At 37.5% G+C, this 23705-nt stretch overlaps 1 protein-coding gene across 1 annotated transcript in view; it reads left to right on the top strand.

Moving 5' to 3' along the window:
- Window positions 1-23705, top strand: part of RECQL (RecQ like helicase) — a 39287-nt gene that overhangs the window by 13289 nt on the left and 2293 nt on the right. Inside the window, exons 5-14 of the mRNA XM_070453732.1 lie at window positions 5290-5396; window positions 9223-9421; window positions 11290-11456; window positions 12504-12585; window positions 13611-13759; window positions 13847-13964; window positions 14484-14622; window positions 21509-21600; window positions 22699-22918; window positions 23231-23360. Coding sequence (XP_070309833.1) covers window positions 5290-5396; window positions 9223-9421; window positions 11290-11456; window positions 12504-12585; window positions 13611-13759; window positions 13847-13964; window positions 14484-14622; window positions 21509-21600; window positions 22699-22918; window positions 23231-23360 — 1403 coding nt within the window. The remainder of the gene's footprint in view (window positions 1-5289; window positions 5397-9222; window positions 9422-11289; window positions 11457-12503; window positions 12586-13610; window positions 13760-13846; window positions 13965-14483; window positions 14623-21508; window positions 21601-22698; window positions 22919-23230; window positions 23361-23705) is intronic.

Below are 23705 nucleotides of genomic sequence, written 5' to 3'. Positions count from 1 at the left end.
ACCCAGATCGTGCGTTTCTAATAGGCTCTTGGGTGATGCTGATGCTGCTGTCTGAGGACCACTGGGGTACAGAGCAGGTCCGCATGCTTTTCCTTGGAGAGCCAGGCAGTACCTGTGAGAGCCTGTGTGGTCTGCAAGGTCTCTGCTGACTACTGAACTGCCCCTGTGGCAGGAAAGCAGCCACAGATGACACGTAAAGGACTGGCCCTGGCTGTGTTCCAGTAAAACTCTCTTTACAAAAACAAGCAACCAGCCCTTAGTTTATTGACCCCTGGTCTAAAGAATACAGGTTACTTGCAAGCCATTAAGAGTTTTGTGATAAAGGTTTTAATAGGGAATTAAGTCAGTGCAAAGATCTGGTCTAGGGGTTTTAGGGAAGGCTGTCCTGAGGAAGTGGAATTTTTTATTTTATTTTTTTCATTGAAATATAGTTGATTTACAATGTTGTGTTAATTTCAAGTGTACAGCAAAGTGGTTGAGTAATACCCATATATGTATATATGTTCTTTTTCAGATTCTTTTCCTCTAATGTTATTTTAAAATATTGAGTATAGTTCCCTGTGCTATACAATAGGTCCTTGCTGGTTATCTATTTTCTATATAGTTCTGTGTATCTTTAATCCTAAACTCCTAATTTATCCGTCCCCTCCCCTTTCCCTTTTGGTAACCATAAGTTTGGTTTCTATGTCTGTGGATCTATTTCTGTATTGTAAATAAGTTCATTTGTATCATTAAAAAAAATTTTTTTTTTAGTCTCCATATAACTGATATCATATGACATTTGTCTTTGGCTAATTTCACTTAGTCTGATGTTGCTGCTGATGGCATTATTTTATTCCCTTTTTGGCTGAGTAATAGTCCACTGTGTATGTATGTGTGTGTGTGTGTGTATGTGGAAGTAGTATCTGAGCTGAAGGTGGAAGGATAAGCAGGCACAGAAAGGACAGAGGAGGAAGGAAGAATGTCCACGCAGGGGAACAGGGTTTGTGAGGGCCCAAAAGCGAGACAGAGGAGAGCGACGCAGCTGACCTACAACTCGCCATTCAGAACACTAAGATCATGGCATCCGGTCCCATCACTTCATGGCAGATAGAAGGGGAAGAAGTGGCAGCAGTGACAGATTTTCTCTTCTCGGGCTCCAGAATCACTGCAGATGGTGGTTGCAGCCATGAAATTAGAAGACACTTGCTCTTGGAAGGAAAGCTATGACGAACCTAGGCAGTGTATTAAAAAGCAAAGACATTCCTTTGCTGACCAGTGTCTGTATATTCAAAGCTATGGTCTTTCATCTGACAGTAGTCATGTGCAGATGTGAGAGTTGGACCATAAAGAAGGCTGAGCGCTAAAGAATTGATGCTTTCGAATTGTGGTACTGGAGAAGACTTTTGAGAGTCCCTTGGACTGCAAGGAGATCAAATCCTAAAGGAAATCAACCCCAAAAATTCATTGGAAGGACTGATGCTGGAACTGAAACTCTAGTTTCAGCTGATATGAACAGCTGATGTGATCTGGCCACCTGATGTGAACAGTGACTCATTGGAAAAGACCCTGATGCTGGGAAAGATTGAAGGCAAAAGGAAAAGAGAGTGGCAGAGGATGAGATAGTTGGATAGTATCATTGACCCAATGGACAGGAACTTGGCTAAACTTTGGGAGATGGTGAGGGACAGGGAGGCCTGTTATGCTGCAGTCCATGGACAGCACTCCTGGTATGTCTTCAAAGAGTCAGACACGACTTAATGACTGAACAACAACAATATAAAGTGAGAAACTGTGGTATACTCAGTAACCTGGCAGGGAGAGAGTGGCACAACATGGCTGAAAGAGTCTATAAAGATATTTTTAAAACTTCCTTCTATGAGTGGAAAGCTATGAAGCATCTTAAACAGGTGAGAAACTTGTCAGAAGGATAATTCCAGCAGATGGAGGAATTCCAGAAATATTTAGAGGGTAGGTTCAATAGGACTCAGTACTCATTAGATACAGGGCTAGAAGAAGAGATAGTCCAGCTGTCTAGATTTCAGGCTGGGACAGATGGGGTGAAGTTATTTGCTGAAATCGGGTACACTGGAGAAAGAACTTATTTGGAAATGGAGAGAGAGGGAAGGTGATGAATTTAATTTGGGGTCCGTTGAATTAATGATTCCTGCAAGACATGCAGGTAGAATTGTCCTCTGAGTTTGAGTGGAAAGGTTGGGTCTGAGTGATCTGAGGTTGCTGAGTCTGAGACTCTAAGAGTGGAAATGGCTCTTGTAGTGAATTGTATCATCCAGAGCAGTGTGAGAGAAGAGGGCCCAGAACAGAAACCAGAACACCAAGAGTTTTAGGGATAAACAGAGAATGAGGGCCTGCAGAGAAGGCTAAGATAGAGCAAGAAAGTGGAGGAGGCTAGTCTGGAGACTGTGGTGTTTAATTAGAAGCCCAGAGAAGGGAGTACTTCAAACAGGGAGTGGTTAACAGTGATGACTGCTGGCACAAGGTCAAATAAAATAAAGACATGGAAGTTCCAGTGGATTTAGTAACACAGGACTCACCTATGACCTTGGCTAGAGCAGCTTCAACAAAATGGATGGGTGGAAACCAAATAGCAATTGTTTGGGAGTGAGTAGGAGTGAGGAAGAGGAGCCAGTGAAAGAGACACTCTAGGGAGAGAATTGCTATGAAGGGAAAAAGTCAAGGAGCCCTGAATTAGGTGCCCATTTTTTCTTTATATTTCAGAGACTTGACCATATTTGATCAAGTCTCTATATTTGAAAAGCTGATGCTTTTGAACTGTGGTGTTGGAGAAGACTCTTGAGAGTCCCTTGGACTGCAAGGAGTTCAAACCAAGTCCATCCTGAAGGAAATCAGTCCTGAATATTCATTGGAAGGACTGATGCTGAGGCTGAAACTCCAATACTTGGGCCACCTGATGAGAAGAACTGACTCATCTGAAAAGACCCTGATGCTGGTAAAGATTAAAGGTGGGAGGAAAAGGGGATGACAGAGTGTGAGATGGTTGGATGGCATCACCGACTCGAGGGACATGAGTTTGAGCAATCTCCGGGAGTTGGTGATGGACAAGGAAGCCTGGTGTGCTGCAGTCCATAGGGTTGCAAAGAGTCTGACATGACTGAACTGAACTGACCATATTTAAATACAATGAGAAGGTACCAGTAAAAAGGGAGAAAGTGAAAATACAGCAGAGAGGACTAGTTGAGAGGGTGAAATCCATGATAAGGTCTTAATCTGAATATATTTTTGCAACTGGTCTGCTCTCTGCCCCAGGTTGTTTTAAGGAACAAACTATGGAAACATAAGACCGCAAGATTTTAGCAATCTAAATAGCTCTCTTAGCTGTGAACAATTTCAATTCTCACAGAAAGGGGATTTATTACCAGAACTTGAGTCAGTCAATAAACTGTTAACTGATTTCTGCTCAGACTGAATTAATCTTGTGCAGTAAGTGGATAGATACTCATGTAACTATCATTCTGGATGATACAAGGTGCTATGTTTCCTTTGGAAAGCTTTTTTTTTTTTTAAAGAAAATTATTTATTTATTTGGCTGTGCTGGTCTTATAGTATGTGGGATTTTTTTTTTTTTTTTTTTTTCAGTTGCAGCATGCAGGTTCTAGTTCCCTGACCAGGGCTCGAACCTGGAGCCCCTGCATTGGGAGCACAGTCTTAACCACTGGACCACCAGGGAAGTCCCTGGAAGGCTTTTTTTTAGTGAAGTATAGTTGATTTACAGTGTTGTTATTTTCCACTGTACAGCAAAGTGATTCACTTTTTTATATATATATATACACACACACACACACACACACCCTTTTTTAATATTCTTTTCTATTGTAGTTTATCATAGAGCTTTTTTCATTGTTTCTTTTTATTGGAGTATAATTGCTTTACATTGTTGTGTTAGTTTCTCCTGTACAACAAACTTTGGAAAGCTTCGGAATAACTTTTTCCTGATGTAACTGGATAGTATATGACTTGACTTATGTAATTTTACTGAGGTTACCAATACTGATTGTCAAGAATGATAGTAAGTTCAAAATGATAATATCTCTCCATGTTTTTATAATACTGGATAAGGTGAGAGTTTTCTGTATAACTTATGTGTCTTTGGCTTATCATTTATTCGTATTTACTTCCTGTAATAATGAAGGTAAGAAATAGGTGGTATATTGCTAAAGCTGCTTTGAAAATCAGTCTGAACTGAACTGGTGGGCAGGGCCACAAGTTATAGTCAGTTCAGTTCAGTCTCTCAGTTGTGTCCGACTCTTTGTGACCCCATGGACTGCAGCACACCAGGCCTCCCTGTCCATCACCAACTCCCGGAGTTTACTCAAACTCATGTCCATTGAGTCAGCGGTGCCCTCCAACCATCTCACCCTCTGTCATCCCCTGTTCCTCCTGCCTTCAGTCTTTCCCAGCATCAGGGTCTTTTCAAATGAGTCAGCTCTTTGCATCAGGTGGCCAAAGTATTGGAATTTCAGCTTCAACATCTGTCCTTTCAATGAATTTTCAGGACTGATTTCCTTCAGGATGGACTAGTTGGATCTCCTTGCTGTCCAAGAGACTCTCAAGAGTCTTCTCCAACACTACAGTTCAAAAGCATCAATTCTTCAGTGCTCAGCTTTCTTTATAGTCCAGCTTTCACATCCATACATGAGTACTGGAAAAACCATAGCTTTGACTAGACGGACCTTTGTTGGCAAAGTAATGTCTCTGCTTTTTAATATGCTGTCTAGGTTGGTCATAACTTTTCCTCCAAGGAGCAAGCATCTTTTAATTTCATGGCTGCAGTCAGCATCTGCAGTGATTTTGGAGCCCCAACAAATAAAGTCTGCCACTGTTTCCCCATCTATTTGCCATGAAGTGATGGGACCAGTTGCCATGATCTTAGTTTTCTGAATGTTGAGTTTTAAGCCAGCTTTTTCACTCTCCTGTTTCATTTTCATCAAGAGGCTCTTTAGTTCTTTGCTTTCTGTCATAAGGGTGGTATCATCTGCATATCTGAAGTTACTGATATTTTCCCCTCCAATCTTGTTTCCAGCTTATGCTTCATCCAGCCCAACATTTCTCATGATGTTCTCTGCATATAAGTTAAATAAGCAGGGTGACAATAAACAGCCTTGACGTACTCCTTTCCCTATTTGGAACCAGTCTGTTGTTCCATGTCCAGTTCTAAGTGTTGCTTCCTGACCTACATACAGATTTTTCAAGTTACAGTAAAGAAGGTAAATGGTTGAAACTCACTTTGGTGGTGGTATGAAATTTAAGATGGATTTCTTTCTTTTTTAGGTTTTACCCTTGTGATTTGCCCACTAATCTCCCTTATGGAAGACCAGTTAATGGTTCTGAAACAATTAGGAATTTCAGCTACCATGTTAAATGCTTCTAGTTCTAAGGTATGCTCCTGTGGCTTTTATTGTATTTTAAAATTTATACTCTTCAGTGAAGTAGGAACCTTAGCTACAGTTTGAGTTGCTTATAAAAGAAAAAACTGGTAACTTTATGTTGGAGTCAAAAATCACCACTCATAGATCAGGCTAGCCCACTGCTTATTTTGTATGGTGTGTGAGCTCAGATTAGTTTCAGTAGTTTTAAATGGTTAAAAAAAAATCAGCAGTGGAATTTTCCTGGCAGTCCCAGTGGTTAAGACTACACTTCCACTGCAGAAGGCACAGTTTCCATCCCTGGTTTGGGAACCAAGATCCTGCATGCCGCATGGTATGGCAAAAAAATAAAATCAAAAGAAGAATAGTATTTTGTGAAGTGTGAAAATTATATGAAATTCAGATTTCAGTGACCATAAATAAAGTTTATTGGAACAGAACCATGCTGGTTCTTTTATGTGTAGCCTCTGATTGTTTTCACCCTGTGACAACAGAGTTGACTAGTTGTGATGTGGACTACAACACCTAATGTTTACTATCTAGCACTTTACAGGAATTTTGCTGACTTGTTTCATAATATCCATTCTAAAACAGTGAGGAAGAATTTCTGATTGTGGGATATAATTAAATACAAAAAATGAATTAGAAACAAGATGCTCAACCTTGTGGAATTTCTTGTTAGGAAATGGACTCTTTTACCTTTGTCTGTACAATAAAGCATTTCCCAGGTGTTCTTTTTAAAAAAGCATATTATTAAAATTTGTCAAAATATACAAAAATAGACTAGTATAAAAACTGTTAAGTAGCTCTAACAGTTATCAACATATGGCCAGTTTTTTTTTTCATCTGTATACCCCCAATTTCCCTCCCTGTCCACCCTTGGTTTATTTATTTGAGACAAGCCCCAGACATCATACCATTTCAGTTGTAACTTCTTCAGTATATATCTCTAACATTTAAAAAAAAAATAACTAAAAAATAGAACTAAATGCCACTATCACATCTAAAAATTTAGTATTAGTTCCTTAAAACCATCAAATAAAAATACTCGGGTTTCTGTCTCATCAAATGTTATTATCTGTTTAAAATCTTGGTCCAGATTCATGCATTATGCTGTATTGGTTGATATATCCATGCATGCATGCATGCTATGTCACTTCAGTCATGTCTGACTCTGTGCGACCCTATGGACAGCAGCCTACCAGGCTCCTCTGTCCATGGGATTCTCTAGGCAAGAATACTGGAGTGGGTTGCCATTTCCTTCTCCAATAGGTTCCTTTTATTTCTTGTTTGTTTCCTGTGCAATTATTGTTTAGGTTTTTGTTTTTGGTTTTTTTTTTTCCTTAAGTTTCCTATATTCTGTCTTTTCCCGATTGCATCCTTGTGATGTTGTTACACTTAATACTTTTAGTCAGTCTAAAAGTTGACTGAATTTGGGCTTTTTTTTTTTCTGTAAGAATATACTTACTCCTGGTATCACTCAGAAGGTCTTTAACACCTGGTTATTTTGTGTGTGTGTGATGTTAGTTCGATCAGTGGGGTCACCTTGTGTCTGCCTGCTCTGTAATTATCAAGTTCTCAATCTTCTTTTCGTTTAATGGCTTTTAGTAGCCACTGATAATAATTGCCTACCTTAGAGCGTTTTTTAATTATGGGGTAATAAAATGGTGATTTCTAATTCTCACTTCTTAAATTAGCTAGACTTTTCCTGTAAAAAAGAACTTTTTCCTTATTAACTCTTTGCAGATTGAAAGCTCTTTCTCTTTCTGTGGGGCTTCCCTGGTGGCTCAGATGGCAAAGAATCTGCCTGCAGTGCAGGAGACCCCAGTTCAATCCCTGGCTCGGGAAGATCCCCTGGAGAGGGGAATAGCCACGCCAGTGTTCTTGCCTGGAGAATTCCATGGACAGAGGAGCCTGGCAGGCTACAGCCGCTGATAATAATTGCCTACCTTAGAGCATTATTTAATTAGGGGGTTATAAAATGGTGATTTCTAATTCTCACTTAACTTAGCTAGACTTTTTCTGTAAAAAAGGACCTTTTCCTTATTTATTCTTTGAAGATTGAAAGTTCTTTCCCTTTCTTTAACCAGTTTTCATTATGGAAATGAAATTTCAAGTATTATGGAAAGAGTTGGTTTTCCAGCATTCTCCAAAGGTGGTCAATAAATTCTTTTTTTTCCCCCCAAGTGTCATTTTAAACCTATGGATTTTTAACATGTTTGATGTCTTTCCATCCATGGTTATTATTCTTTTTTTTAATGTTGAAGTAGTCCCATGTTTGGGTAGTGAGAGTCTATTTAATTTGGCCCCTAAGTCTAACTCCTAGCTTTTGAGTCTGGTTTCTTTTCTAAGATAACGTCATGCTCATTTTGTGTATTTCTTCCCAGACCTGAAATCAGCCATGTCTTCAAGAAGTTCTGGTTCTTCTATTCTTTCCCAAATAGTTTTAATTTATTTAAACTCTTGTGTCATTTTAAGTGCTTTCTAGTTCACCAAAATGAATCTATGGAGAACACTGCCTTCTCATACTGCACTTTTTTAAAATTGAAAAAGAGAGTAATAATAATGGAAAGTACAGTTGACCCTTGAGCAACATGAGGGTTAGGGGCCCTAACTGTCCACACAGTCAAAAGTCTGTGCTTAACTTACAGTCAGCCTTCCACATTCAGGGATTCAACTAGTTGTGGATCATGTGGTACTGTAGTCTTTACTACTGAAAAAAATCTGGATGTGAGTGCACCCATGCAGTTCAAATTGCAAGTGGCTCAGTGGTAAAGAATCCATCTGTCAATGTAGGAGACATGGGTTCCATCCCTGGGTTTGGAAAGATCCCCTGGAGGAGGAAATGGCAACCCGCTCCAGTATTCTTGCCTGGGAAATCCCATAGAGAGAGGGTCCTGGCGGGCTAGTCCACAGGGATCGAAAAGAGTCGGACATGACTGGGTGACTAAGCATCCTTTTGTCAGGCAATAGCTCAGATGTTTGCTCCTCTAAGATTTCTGGGACATATGGACCAGTTGAAGTATTTAATACACTTCGGCCATTTCTTAACAAAACTAGGAATATCTCGAGGAGTTAACAAACTGCTTTCCTGGGATGATGAGGGCATTTTGAATTTCTATTTCTATCACATTGACCACTTCTTTTGTTCCTAATTAGATTAGAAGGAAGAATACAACATCCAGTGTACTAAATGTTATGGAAAACAACGGCACTAAGAACCAAATAGCTGTTAGCTCTTAAGATGTATTCTTATTGTATATAATACATAATATATAGAATCTTATTTTCATTATTCATAATTATAAAATATTGATATAATGAATCAGATACTTTGTAAAACCTAGATTATGAATAGATTTGATAACATCATTAAAGTATCTAATCAAGAATAAATTTTGTTCTGTGAAATCAGATCTGTCAGATCTATGAAATGATTTCAAATACAACATTAAAATTAATAAAACCTGTCTTTATCACCATACTTCATTTAGCTTACATTTTGGCATTTATTGTGAAAAATTTAGAATTATGCCTTCATGGAGTAAATGCTTTTTGGAGTGTCTTCATATTCGTTTTTGTGTTCTCTTTTTTGTCAAATGAGATTGATTATTCTTTTATCAATAGTCTGAATGTAAATAAATAACTAAAATGCTATTTGCACAGCTACCATGAAGCTCAGTACTAGGACATCATTTTGATTTTAATGAAGTAAGCATCTGCTGCTACAGCAGCTCAAGACTGTTGCTTCTGGGTAATGAGCATCTTCATTTACCACTGAGTATTGCATTCTGCTGGCTTAGTTGTCCTATCATTGTGTCTGTATTTCCTTTCATAGGAGCATGTGAAATGGGTTCATGCTGAAATGGTAAATAAAAACTCCAAGCTAAAGCTGATTTATGTGACTCCAGAGAAAATTGCAAAAAGCAAAATGTTTATGTCAAGACTAGAAAAAGCCTATGAAGCAAGAAGATTTACCCGAATTGCTGTAGATGAAGTTCACTGCTGTAGTCAGTGGGGACACGATTTCAGACCTGGTATGTATGTTCTGGGTTTCTCAGGTGGCACAGTGGTAAAGAATCCACCTGCCAATGCAGGAGACATGGGTTCGATCCCTGGGTCGGGAGAGTCCCTGGAGGAGGGCATGGCAAACCACTTTAGTATTCTTGCCTGGAGAATGCCATGGACAGAGGAGCCTGGTGAGCTGCAGTTTATGGGGTCACAAAGAGTCAGACAAGATAGAGTGCACACACACGTGTATATTCTACCTAGAAAACCCTGTAATGCTAGGGACTCTTTCCTTACTCAGCTTTACATGATGCAAATCCTTGCTTCTATTAAAATTAACCTCTTAGATAGTCATTACTTATTTTTTTCTTGCCTTAATACAAGAGGAGTCAAGAGGCAGAATCTTTAATCTCTTTATTCCCCACCCACCATGGTAGTGCTTATTATTAGTCCAGTTGCCTTTATCTTTTGAAATGTGGATATATTAGCAAATACTGTACTTTCTCATCTTTAGCTGTAAAGTTTTACTGATTTCTGGATTCTCCTTCATATCTCTTGAGGAATTTGCTTTTGCTTCAAAATTGTCTCTTTTAGTCATCGTTTTAGCTATCTTCAGCACTCACTTCAGGATCTATGCCGAGTGAACTCCTCACTGTTATAATTCTGTGGTATACTTTAGTAACCTTAGTCTTTGCTCTACCAGCATAATCCTACAGTCTTAGCCTAAAACAGATTGCTTAAACTTGTTCTATGCAAAGAAATCTGAAAATCAATTTTTTTTTTTTTTGCTATTGAGCTGTATGGGTTCTTTATCAATTTTGGGTATTAGCTAACCTCTTATCAGATACATGATTTGCCAGATGTTTTCTCCCATTCCCTGGGTTGCCTTTCATTATGTTAATGACTTCCTTTGCTGGACAGAAGCTTTTTAATTTGAAGCAACCCCACCTGTTTTTTTTTTTTTTGTTTTGTTTTTGCTGTTGGCCTTAGATTCAAGAAATCATTGCCAAGACTGATGTCAAGGAGCTTATCTCATGTGTTTGTGTCCAGGAGTTTTATGGTTCCAGATCTTACATTTGAGTCTTTAGTTCATTGTGAGTTCACTTTTGTGTATGGTGTCATATGAGGGTCCAGTTTTGTTCTTTATGCATGTGTCTGTCCAGTGTTCACAACACCATTTATTGAAGAAACTGTTGTTTCCCCATTATGTATTCTTGGCTCCTTTGTAGAAGATTTATTGACTATATATATGTGGGTTTACTTCTGGACTGTGGTCTTTCATAACTTTCCAAACAGATAACTTTCTTCTCCCTGATGTTATAGTAGCCTTCAACCTTAACATTGAGCCATTTCTACAACATTTCTTTCTCACTTTTCTCCAAATAGTTTAACTACTTAAGGGTGTACTCAAGGATGACAAAGCTAGTGATTTAGATGTATATGATAAATATGAGCCCAGAAGTTTCCCTAAAGTGGGTTCTATAAAAACCAAGCATTTTCTTGTCTGAGTTTAACACCCTTAGGTGGTCTCTGTGGTAGAAGGGTTTTGACAGATGGTCTTTTTATCTTTTATCCGTTGCCATAATTCAAACACTGCCACTGCTCCCACTCCACCTCTTGAATCCACTACCCAACAGGTGTAGACCAGTGCTTAGCTTCCTGCAGACATTTCGCAGGGCATTCCACCTGTGGCCAAGAGTGCTTGTTGCTGATGAACCAGTTATAGAAGCAGAGTAAAGCCCATCTGTCACAGAGGCTAGGCTGCAGTGGCAGATTAGATACAAATGGCTGTGGAAATAAACTCACAGTCATCTTGATGATCTGCCTAAAAGATCAGTCCTTTTTTTATTCCTGAAAGAATAGGAAGAGGGCTACTCTGTATTTTCTTTTTCCCCAGATTATAAGGCTCTTGGTATCTTGAAGCGGCAGTTCCCAAATGCGTCACTAATTGGACTGACCGCAACAGCGACCAGTCACGTTTTGAAGGATGCTCAGAAAATATTGTGCGTTGAAAAATGTTTTACTTTCACGGCTTCTTTTAATCGGCCAAATCTCTATTATGAGGTATGTAATTCTATGTCAGTTTATTTTGTGAAGGATTTACAAGAGAGTTTCAGTTCAGTTCAGTCGCTCAGTCATGTCTGACTCTTTGCGACCCCATGAACTGCAGCACGCCAGGCCTCCCTGTCCATCACCAACTCCCGGAGCCTACCAAAACTCATGTCCATTGAGTCGGTGATGCCATCCAACCATCTTATCCTTTGTCGTCCCCTTCTCCTGCCCTCAATCTTTCCCAGCATCAGGGTCTTTTCAAAGTTTACTTTTTCATTATGTCTGTTTACATGAGTCACAGTTATGTTCAAAAGTTTAAAAAAAATTGGATGAGTATAAACAGATTTATTCATGAATGGTTCCTTCATTTATCTTATGCTATTTAATCCTTTGCTTGGTTAAGTAGAAAAAACTGCCTTGTTAAATTTGCATACATGCTTTTTGTGTAAGGATGGAGAGAAAGCATGCATCGATTGAGGGACCTGGGACTTCTTTGACGGTCCTGTGGTTAAGACTCAGTACTTCCAATGCAGGGGACATGGGTTTAATGCATAGCATAGCCAAAAAAGTGAAAAAGATAACCAAGGACCCTAATGACATCTCTGTAAAATTAATTATGAAATAATGCAAAATTAATATACCCTTAAAGATTTGCTAATCCTCCCTATTTAGATTTTATTTAGTATATAACCTTGAAAGTCAAATAACCTCACAGCCATTTTTACTTTCCAATCCTTTAAGGATAGACTTAATATTTTTCTGAATTCTTACTGAATAGTTATTTGTGCCGTGGTTTATGTTTTTACAAATATAGGGTTAGAAAATAAAAAAAAGTGTACATCTTTACAAGTTATTCATTGCTTCTGTGCCTCCTTTTTGGTGAATTAAAAATTAAGGATCAAGAAGAGTCTGGGTGGTGACAGGGTCAGATGAAGCGAATGAAAGAATCATAGGAAAAAACACCATGTCCAAGAAAGAATGGCACCTTGAAAGTTGTAAGTAAATAACCACATGAATGGCACTCATTAATTTACTTTTTAATAAGTTAACATTTTTTAGGTTCGGCAGAAGCCCTCAAATACTGAAGATTTTATTGAGGACATTGTAAAGCTCATTAATGGAAGATACAAGGGGCAATCAGGTAATATAAAAACAAACCAACTATATAGACTGAGCACTTTACAGAAGTAACAAATACTACAGCAATTCACTGAAAAAGATTAATGCATGGCAGAACATGCTTGAAAGTCTCATGATAAAATTAATTTTCTTGGTGACCTTAGAAATCGGGTTGGCATTTGCTAATGACACATAAGAGTCATGAAACTGATTTGCTTATTTACACTTAATTGCATTAGAATAGACCTAATGACATAATGTTATCAATAGCACTTATTTAGTAAGTATCTACTGTGTATAAAATTGGAGGCTAAGCAATGATGTTCTATAGGGATATAAAATACAGTTTTCTTATAATAAAGGACACATTAAAGAAATATAAAAAGTAAATGCTGAATGAGTTAAGTGCAGATGGAGTTGAGATTGTGTATAACATGTTCCAAGATTAATGTGTAGACAGGTGTTATTAAAGCAAAGAATTGGTATAAAAGTTGTATTTCAAAACTATTCTGTAGATTGCCTGGAGATATTAGTGGGTGCCCTGGGTAAAAGGAGTTCTAGGGTCAAATAAGTTTGAGAAAGTCTGCAGGTTATTTCTTCTTCCCACAGAGTCACAGGGTATATCAGCACCTCTGAAGTTCTAATCAGCCTTGCAAATAGAGAGAGACACCTGTTTAACTTTGTTCAATGCAGTGCTTCCCAAACTTATTTGCACATGGAACTCTTTTTTCACAGCACACTTGTTTACATTTTGTAGAGGATGAAGCATCAGTTTGAGAAATACTGTGTAGTGGAAGATAAAGTTGGAGAGAGAACTAAGATAATGGAAACCTAAACTGGTGGCTCCAGGCTCGTTACTGCTCTAGAGCAAGTTGCTGATCAAATCTTGAGTTATACTGGAAAGTCAGTCTGTGTTCAGGGCCTTGAAATTTTTCAAAATTCTTTTTTTCCCCATGCATTGTAATTACCAGTATCTTGAGTGTGTGAGTTAAAAATTTTCTAGGAATGTGCTATATATATCTAACCATTTGACATCTTTTACTACAGGAATCATATATTGCTTTTCTCAGAAAGACTCTGAGCAAGTTACAATTAGTTTACAGAAATTGGGGATTCCTGCAGGTGCATACCATGCCAATATGGAACCAGAAGATAAGACCAAGGTTCACAGAAGATGGTCAGCGAATGAAATTCAGGTTAACTAATAAATCCTTAATTGAAACCTAATTCACCTTTAAATATATTTTAGCTTAACTAATATATATAATGTTAATACATTTTAGGTAGTTGTGGCAACAGTTGCATTTGGTATGGGAATTGATAAGCCAGATGTGAGGTTTGTTATTCATCATTCAATGAGTAAATCTATGGAAAATTATTACCAAGAGAGTGGCCGTGCAGGTATGTATAACTCATACCCAGAAGTAATTTTTTAAAAGAGCTTTAAAAACACTGTAAGTGATATTTATTAATACTGTATTTTTAATTCTCTATTGGCTAGTATTTTTATAACAAACAATGAAGTCCTTTGAAGTTTTATATTTATTTGCCTATGGAGAAATTTTCCTTATGTTCTATTGGAGTGTAATGAATTATTTCTTCTTATGTTTGCTAAGATAATTTGATATCCATCTTTGTCTCCTGAGTTTTTAATTAGTGGTTTCAAGTTTATAATTTGAATAACTGGATTATTTATGGACAGGTTTTTAAGCTAATAAAGTTGATTGTTGACAGTTCTCTTCAGTCATATTTTAAAAAATTTGAGGACAGCTGTTACAAATTAACTTTTACATCTCTATCTGAAATTCCTAGATATGATATGTTTAGACCAAGATATCACCAGCACATTTTATATTTATTATTTTTGCATGTTTGACTTTTTAAAGTAACTATGCAATCTGAAGATGCTTCCCACTGCAGGTCGAGATGACATGAAAGCAGACTGTATTTTGTATTATGGCTTTGGAGATATATTCAGGATAAGTTCAATGGTGGTGATGGAAAATGTGGGACAACAAAAGCTTTATGAGATGGTGTCCTACTGTCAAAACATAAACAAGTAAGCCACACACTTTTTTGTCACTTTTGTCAATTAAAAACAAGCACAACATGAAAGCATGTGACGTTACTTGGGTCCTTACTTAAGTGAGTAAATACGTTGGTGAAACATCAGGTGTAAACCAGTAAAAGCAGATGTCTGAAGGGGTAGAAACCAGTACATGAACCTGTAGAATGCCTGGATTTAAGAACATATATTATAAGATATAGAGAACAAACTAGTGGTTACCAGTGATGAGAGTCGGGGGAGGAGGTGGGGGTGTGGTAGACTTTTGGGTATAAGATAGGCTCAAGGATGTATTGTGCAACACAGGGAATATAGATAGTATTTTGTAATACTTGGAAAGTAACCTTTAAAAATTGTCAAAAATAAAAATATAGTATCTTAAGTCTAAAAAGAAAAAAGTTATTCTCTCTTTCTTCAAGAAGGATAACTGTTAACTTTTTTTTTTTTTCTTCCATTTATTTTTATTTGTTGGAGGCTAGTTACTTTACAACATTGCAGTGGTTTTTGTCATACATTGAAATGAATTAGCCATGGATTTACATGTATTCCCCATCCCGGTCCCCCCTCCCACCTCCCTCTCCACCCCATCCCTCTGGGTCTTCCCAGTGCACCAGGCCCGAGCACTTGTCTCATGCACCCAACCTAGGCTCGTGATCTGTTTCACCCTAGATATACATGTTTCGATGCTGTTCTCTTGAAACATCCCACCCTCGCCTTCTCCCACAGAGTCCACAAGTCTGTTCTATACATCTGAGTCTCTTTTTCTTTTTTTGCATATAAGGTTATCGTTACCATCTTTCTAAATTCCATATATATGTGTTAGTATACTGTAATGGTCTTTATCTTTCTGGCTTACTTCGCTCTGTATAATGGGTTCCAGTTTCACCCATCTCATTAGAACTGATTCAAATGAATTCTTTTTAATGGCTGAGTAATATTCCATGGTGTATATGTACCACAGCTTCCTCATCCATTCGTCTGCTGATGGGCATCTAGGTTGCTTCCATGACCTGGCTATTATAAACAGTGCTGCGATGAACATTGGGGTGCACGTGTCTCTTTCGGATCTGGTTTCCTCAGTGTGTATGCCTAGAAGTGGTATTGCTGGGTCATATGGCAGATTTATTTCCAGCTTTTTAAGGAATCTCAACACTGTTTTCCATAGTGGCTGTACTAATTTGCATTCCCACCAACAGTGTAAGAGGGTTCCCTTTTCTCCACACCCTCTCCAGCATTTATTGCTTGTAGACTTTTGGATAGCAGCCATCCTGACTGGCGTGTAATGGTACCTCATTGTGGTTTTGATTTGCATTTCTCTGATAATGAGTGATGTTGAGCATCTTTTCATGTGTTTTTTTGCCATCCGTATGTCTTCCTTGGAGAAATGTCTGTTTAGTTCTTTGGCCCATTTTTTGATTGGGTCATTTATTTTTCTGGAATTGAGCTGCAGGAGTTGCTTGTATATTTTTGAGATTAATCCTTTGTCTGTTGCTTCGTTTGCTATTATTTTCTCCCAATCTGAGGGCTGTCTTTTCACCTTGCTTATAGTTTCCTTTGTTGTGCAAAAGCTTTTAAGTTTCATTAGGTCCCAGTTGTTTATTTTTGCTTTTGTTTCTAAAATTCTGGGATGTGGGTCATAGAGGATCCTGCTGTGATTTATGTCGGAGAGTGTTTTGCCTATGTTCTCCTCTAGGAGTTTTATAGTTTCTGGTCTTACATTTAGATCTTTAATCCATTTTGAGTTTATTTTTGTGTATGGTGTTAGAAAGTGTTCTAGTTTCATTCTTTTACAGGTGGTTGACCAGTTTTCCCAGCACCACTTGTTAAAGAGGTTGTCTTTTTTCCATTGTATATCCTTGCCTCCTTTGTTGAAGATAAGGTGACCATAGGTTCGTGGATTTATCTCTGGGCTTTCTATTCTGTTCCATTGATCTATATTTCTGTCTTTGTGCCAGTACCATACTGTCTTGATGACTGTGGCTTTGTAGTATAGTCTGAAGTCAGGCAGGTTGATTCCTCCAGTTCCATTCTTCTTTCTCAAGGTTACTTTGGCTATTCGAGGTTTTTTGTATTTCCATACAAACTGTGAAATTATTTGTTCTAGTTCTGTGAAAAATACCGTTGGTAGTTTGATAGGGATTGCATTGAATCTGTAGATTGCTTTGGGTAGAATAGCCATTTTGACAATATTGATTCTTCCAATCCATGAACACGGTATATTTCTCCATCTGTTTGTGTCCTCTTTGATTTCTTTCATCAGTGTTTTATAGTTTTCTATGTATAGGTCTTTTGTTTCTTTAGGTAGATATACTCCTAAGTATTTTATTCTTTTTGTTGCAATGGTGAATGGTATTGATTCCTTAATTTCTCTTTCTGTTTTCTCATTGTTAGTGTATAGGAATGCAAGAGATTTCTGTGTGTTAATTTTTATATCCTGCAACTTTACTGTATTCATTGATTAGCTCTAGTAATTTTCTGGTGGAGTCTTTAGGGTTTTCTATGTAGAGGATCATGTCATCTGCAAACAGCGAGAGTTTCACTTCTTCTTTTCCTATCTGGATTCCTTTTACTTCTTCTTCTGCCCTGATTGCAGTGGCCAACACTTCCAAAACTATGCTGAATAGTAGTGGTGAGAGTGGGCACCCTTGTCTTGTTCCTGATTTCAGGGGAAATGCTTTCAATTTTTCACCATTGAGGGTGATGCTTGCTGTGGGTTTGTCGTATATAGCTTTTATTATGTTGAGGTATGTTCCTTCTATTCCTGCTTTCTGGAGAGTTTTAATCATAAATGGATGTTGAATTTTGTCAAAGGCTTTTTCTGCTTCTATTGAGATAATCATATGGTTTTTATTTTTCAATTTGTTAATGTGGTGTATTACATTGATTGATTTGCGGATATTAAAGAATCCTTGCATTCCTGGGATAAAGCCCACTTGGTCATGGTGTATGATTTTTTTAATATGTTGTTGGATTCTGTTTGCTAGAATTTTGTTAAGGATTTTTGCATCTATGTTCATCAGTGATATTGGCCTGTAGTTCTCTTTTTTTGTGGCATCTTTGTCTGGTTTTGGAATTAGGGTGATGGTGGCCTCATAGAATGAGTTTGGAAGTTTACCTTCTTCTGCAATTTTCTGGAAGAGTTTGAGTAAGATAGGTGTTAGCTCTTGCCTGAATTTTTGGTAGAATTCAGCTGTGAAGCCATCTGGTCCTGGGCTTTTGTTTGCTGGAAGATTTCTGATTACAGTTTCGATTTCCTTGCTTGTGATGGGTTTGTTAAGATCTTCTATTTCTTCCTGATTCAGTTTTGGAAAGGTATACTTCTCTAAGAACTTGTCCATTTCTTCCAAGTTGTCCATTTTATTGGCATAGAGCTGCTGGTAGTAGTCTCTTATGATCCTTTGTATTTCAGTGTTGTCTGTTGTGATCTCTCCATTTTTGTTTCTAATTTTGTTAATTTGGTTCTTCTCCCTTTGTTTCTTAATGAGTCTTGCTAATGGTTTGTCAATTTTGTTTATTTTTTCAAAAAACCAGCTTTTAGCTTTGTTGATTTTTGCTATGGTCTCTTTAGTTTCTTTTGCATTTATTTCTGCCCTAATTTTTAAGATTTCTTTCCTTCTACTAACCCTGGGGTTCTTCATTTCTTCCTTCTCTAGTTGCTTTAGGTGTAGGGTTAGGTTATTTATTTGACTTTTTTCTTGTTTCTTGAGGTAGGCCTGTAATGCTATGAATCTTCCCCTTAGCACTGCTTTTACAGTGTCCCATAGGTTTGTTAACTTTTTTCTGAATGTTTGGTAGCAGTCACCTGTGAAGCCATCTATTCTTAGAGTTTTGTTTCTTGGGAGTTTTCAAATTACTGATTCAGTTTCATGACTGGTAATTGGTCTGTTCATATTTTTTATTTCTTCCTTGTTCAGTCTTGTTCACATTGTACATTTCTAGGAATTTGTCCATTTCATCTAGGTTATCCATTTTATTGGCAAATATTTGCCAATAGTAGACACACATAGTAGTGTCTTTGATCTTTTGCATTTCTCTGGTATAGGTTGCAACTTTTTCATTTCTGATTTTATTGACTTGGGCTTTTTTCCTTGATGGGTCTGGATAAAGATTTATTAATTCTGTTTATCTTGAGACTTTCCTGGTGGGCCAGTGGTTTAGACTCTTTGCCAAGAACCAGCTCTTAGTTTCATTGATCTTTACCATTATTTTTTTAGTTTCTAGTTTTTCTGCTCTGATCTTTGTTTCTTTCCTTCCTTCTATTAACTCCTTCTACTAACTTTGGTTTTTGTTTGGTCTTTTTCTAGTTCCTTTAAGTGTAAGGTTAGGTTGTTTATTTGAGATTTTTCTTATTTCCTGAGGTAAGGTTGTGTTGCTATAAATTTTCCTCTTAGAACTCTATTTCTGAATTCCGTAGATTTTGAATTGCTGTGTTTTTGTTTTTTCTCCAGGTATTTTTGCATTTTTCTTTGATTTCTTCAGTGATTCATTGGTTGTTAAGTAGTATATGGTTTCACCTCTGAATGTTTTGAGTTTCTTGCAGTTTTTTTCTTATAGTTAAATTTCTAGTTTCCTAGTGTTGCGGTTGGAAAAGATGCTTGATATTATTTCCTGTCTTAACTTTACCAAGGCTTGTTTTGTGGCATAGCATGTGATCTGTCCTGGAGAATGTTAATGTTCCATGTGCACTTGAAAAGAATATATTCTGCTGTTTTTGAAAAGAATGGTCTATATATGTCAAGTCTGGTCTGATGTATCATTTAATGCCAGTGTTTCCTTATTGATTTTCTGTCTGGATCATCTGTCTATTGATATAAATGGAGTATTATAGACCCTTACTGTTATTGTGTTAGTCAATTTCTCCCTTTATGTCTGTTAATATGTTTTATGTATTTATATATATATGTGATTCCTGATCATTATGTAAGGTCCTTCTTGTGTCTTGTAATAGTCTTTGTTTTAAAGTTTATTTTATCTGATATGGGGCTTCCCTTATAGCTCAGTTGGTAAAGAATCTGCCTGCAATACAGGAGACCCCGGTTCAAAGGTCCGCTGGGGCAGGGATAGGCTACCCACTCTAGTATTCTTGGGCTTCCCTTGTGGCTCAGCTGGTAAAGAATCCACCTGCAATGCTGGAGACCTGTGTTTGATCCCTGGGTTGGGAAGATCCCCTGGAGAAAGGAAGGGCTACCCACTCCAGTATTCTGGCCTGGAGAATTCCATGGACTATATATATAGTCCATGGAGTTGCAAAGAGTCAGACACGACTGAGCAACTTTCACTTTCACTTTCTTGTCTGATACGAGTGTTGCTACTGTGGCTTTCTTTTGATTTCCATTTGCATGGAATGTTTTGCCAGCCCCTCACTTTCAGTCTGTGTGTGTCTTTAGAGCTGAGTCTCTTGTAGGCAGCATATATGCAGGTCTTGATTTTGTATCCATTCAGCCACTTTATGTCTTTTGGTTGGAGCATTTAGTCCATTTAAAGTTAATGGAATTGTTGATAGGTATGTACTTATTGCCATTTCATTGTTTTGAGGTGGTTTTGTAGACCTTTTTTGTTCCTTCTTTTATTCTCTTGTGGTTTGATGGATTTCGTGTTTGAGTTCCTTTTTCTTTATTGTGTGGGTTTCTATAATAGAATTCTGTTTTGTGGTTACCATGAAGTTTATATATACCAATTTCTCTATATACATGATGATGTAAGTTGCTACTCTCTTAATTTCAAATGCATTTTAACAATCTTGCATTTGTATTCTTCCCTCACAATTACTATTTTTACTCTTAGTCATCTTTGTAGTCTTACTGCCCATCTTATTATAAGGACTCAAAAATTTTTAAGTAAACAGTAATTAGTGATAGTAACGGAGAAGGAATGGCAGCCCACTCGTGTTCTTGCCTGGAGAATCCCAGGGATGGGAGCCTGGTGGGCTGCCATCTGTGGGGTCGCACAGAGTTGGACATGACTGAAGCGACTTAGCAGCAGCAGCAGTGATAAAAAATGGTATTTCTTTCCTATTAATGCTACAGCAAGTTTAAAAAATGAGAAAATGAAAATGTCCTTAGATATCCAATAGGCCTCATGAAGCAAATTTTGGGACTTAGACTCAAGATCATATTATGAAATACAGGAAACTACTTTGCTATCAGGAAGATTCTCTAATACAAGTATACCTTGGAGATATTGCAGTTTGAGTTTGAGACCACTGCAGTAAAGTGAAAATTGTAATAAAGCTAGTGATGTGAATCTTTGGTTTCCCAGTGCATAGAAGTTATTTTTACACTAACAACATATGGAAAAAATTACTACATATGGTGGGCAGAGTAGTAGTCTTCCAAAGATGTCCACATCTGAATCTCTAGAACCGGTGAGTATGCTACTTTACATGGCAAAAGGGAGTTAAAGTTACAAATGGATTTAAAGTTGTAGTCAGCTGATCTTAAGATAGGGAGATGATTCTGAATTATTTGGGTGGACTCACTATAATCACAAGGGTTCTTAAACATAGAAGGAGGAATAAGATGTCAGAGTGATGTGAAAACTTAACCCGTTGTTAGCTTTGAAGATAGAGGAAAGGGGGCCATGAGCCAAGAAGTGCAGGCAGTCTTCAGAATCTGGAAAGGGCAAGGAAACAGATTCTTCCCTAGAACCGCTTGGAGAAATCCAGCCCTGCCAACACCTTGCTTTCATTGATTTTAACCCAGTGAGACCCACGTCAGCCTTCTAACCTATACAAATGTAAGATTATAAAAATGTAAGATTATCTGCGTTGTTTTAAGCCACCAAGTTTATGTTAATGTTATGGCAGCAACAGGAAACTAGTAACAGTATATAACCCTGCATTTTGAAATGGGGATAATTCATACCTCTAATGTGTTTGCAGATGTCGCCGTGTATTGATAGCTCAACATTTTGATGAAGTATGGAGTCCAGAAGCATGTAACAAAATGTGTGATAACTGCTGTAAAGAGATTTGTGAGTTGTCCTTTTTAGATTTCTATAAGCTAATGTTTATAGCTAGGACTACATGAGGACAGTATTAGACACCCAAAATGGATTTAAAAGAATTAGCCAGGTGTGAATAGAATTTCTCAGATTTGAGAGGAGTAACACAAAGTTTTGAAACAAGTACAAATAAAAGCTATATGTGTATGCATGTATTTTATATTGCTACACTGAGATGTTAAATTTTTAGGAAATGAAGGGAAACATTTAAAATCCCTGATTAGAAATACTATTTATATATGAGAATGCTGACCTCTTGTAATAATCTCCAGTACTTTATAGTCACTGATTGAAGAGAGAAATTTAGTACAAAATAGAGATTATAGTGTATCATTTTTGATCCAGGTAATATTCAATCACTTTTAAGACACTAGTTTAGTAGTGCTGGTGCTGTATTTTCACTTTTAAAAATTCTGTATATATGCATATTGTTTGATGAGCTAGACTAACCCATTCCTGAATTCTGATGCCTTGGTTGGGGAAGGTCACAACAATTTAAACTTTGCAGGTAGAGAAAATTATTTGTGTTTACTAGACCGTTTTATACTGACCAAATTAACAACAGTCTGATAAATACGTTTGAGTGCTTGTGTCAATAGATGCGAATAACTGTCCAGAAATTAGGGTCCCTAGGAAGCCACACTGGTTGTCAGAATATTGCTTAATGAGCATGCATCATTAAATATGAAGCAATGAAGAACAGATTGACTAAATATGGTAGTCTAAACCTGGTAAATATGTAGAAGAGACTTACCCTCTATAAACACCTCTCTGTCATAATCATGTCTGGCTGATACCTTTTGGTTCCGAGAGCATCTCCAAAGACCTTCCAAATAAACAGATTATTTTTTTTTTTATATCATTTAAATTCGTGTCTTAGAGAGACTATATACCTTAATCTAATGAAAAGAGACTTGAGCAATAGTCTTAATTCAGAACATAGGAACAAACCAGTGTTTAGGGTGGCCCACATTGGATGACTTAAACGAGTCTAACCACTTAGGACAGCCTATCCTTGCCCTAATTTCAAAATCTCATTCATCTTTAACCATGTCTCTTTCATTACAGCATTTGAAAGAAAGAATGTAACTGCATACTGCAGGGATCTTATTAAGATCCTGAAACAGGCCGAGGACCTGAATGAAAAGCTCACTCCACTAAAACTGATTGACTCTTGGATGGGAAAGGGTGCCTCGAAATTGAGAGTGGCAGGCCTTGCTCCCCCCACACTTCCTCGTGAAGACCTGGAGAAAATCATTGCACACTTCCTCATACAGCAGTATCTCAAGTATATACAGACCCATTTCTTGCCCTCTCATGCTGTCTTTCCGGATTCTTATTTTTATATAAGTGCAACAGAACAAATGGTTTAGTGGTTGTTTCATAGGAACTTTTAAACACTCTATAAAATTTACCTAGTAAACAAATTCAAACTTTTAATTATCATATGTCAAAGCAGCAGGAAAGTAGAATACTTTATTGCATTTTTATACTAAAAGTTTTATTTCATATCAATGTTAATTAAAATTATTTATTTATAAATTTCAGTTTGTTGTCTGCAACTTCTCAAAGCCTGACTGTTGGCCTTTGTCTCCTGCAGAGAGGACTACAGTTTTACAGCTTATGCTACCATTTCATATTTGAAAGTAGGACCTAAAGCTAGTCTTCTGAACAACGAGGCCCACGTTATTACCATGAGAGTAAAGAAGCCCATGCAGAACTGTTTCAGGGTGATTACTAATTTTCAATGTTTAATTATTTGAAAAAGACATTAAAGCCTGTGTCATGCTTTTCTTCCCAGTGCACCAGGCCCGAGCACTTGTCTCATGCACCCAACCTAGGCTGGTGATCTGTTTCACCCTAGATAATATACATGTTTCAATGCTGTTCTCCTGAAACATCCCACCCTCGCCTTCTCCCAGAGTCCACAAGTCTGTTCCATACATCTGAGTCTCTTTTTCTGTTTTGCATATAGGGTTATCGTTACCATCTTTCTAAAGTCCATATATATGTGTTAGTATACTGTAATGGTCTTTATCTTTCTGGCTTACTTCGCTCTGTATAATGGGCTCCAG

Source organism: Odocoileus virginianus, chromosome 23 (genome assembly GCF_023699985.2).
Source record: "Odocoileus virginianus isolate 20LAN1187 ecotype Illinois chromosome 23, Ovbor_1.2, whole genome shotgun sequence".
Lineage (NCBI taxonomy): Eukaryota > Metazoa > Chordata > Mammalia > Artiodactyla > Cervidae > Odocoileus > Odocoileus virginianus.
Note: the sequence above shows the minus strand (reverse complement) of the source record. Positions and strands in the feature narration are given on the sequence as shown.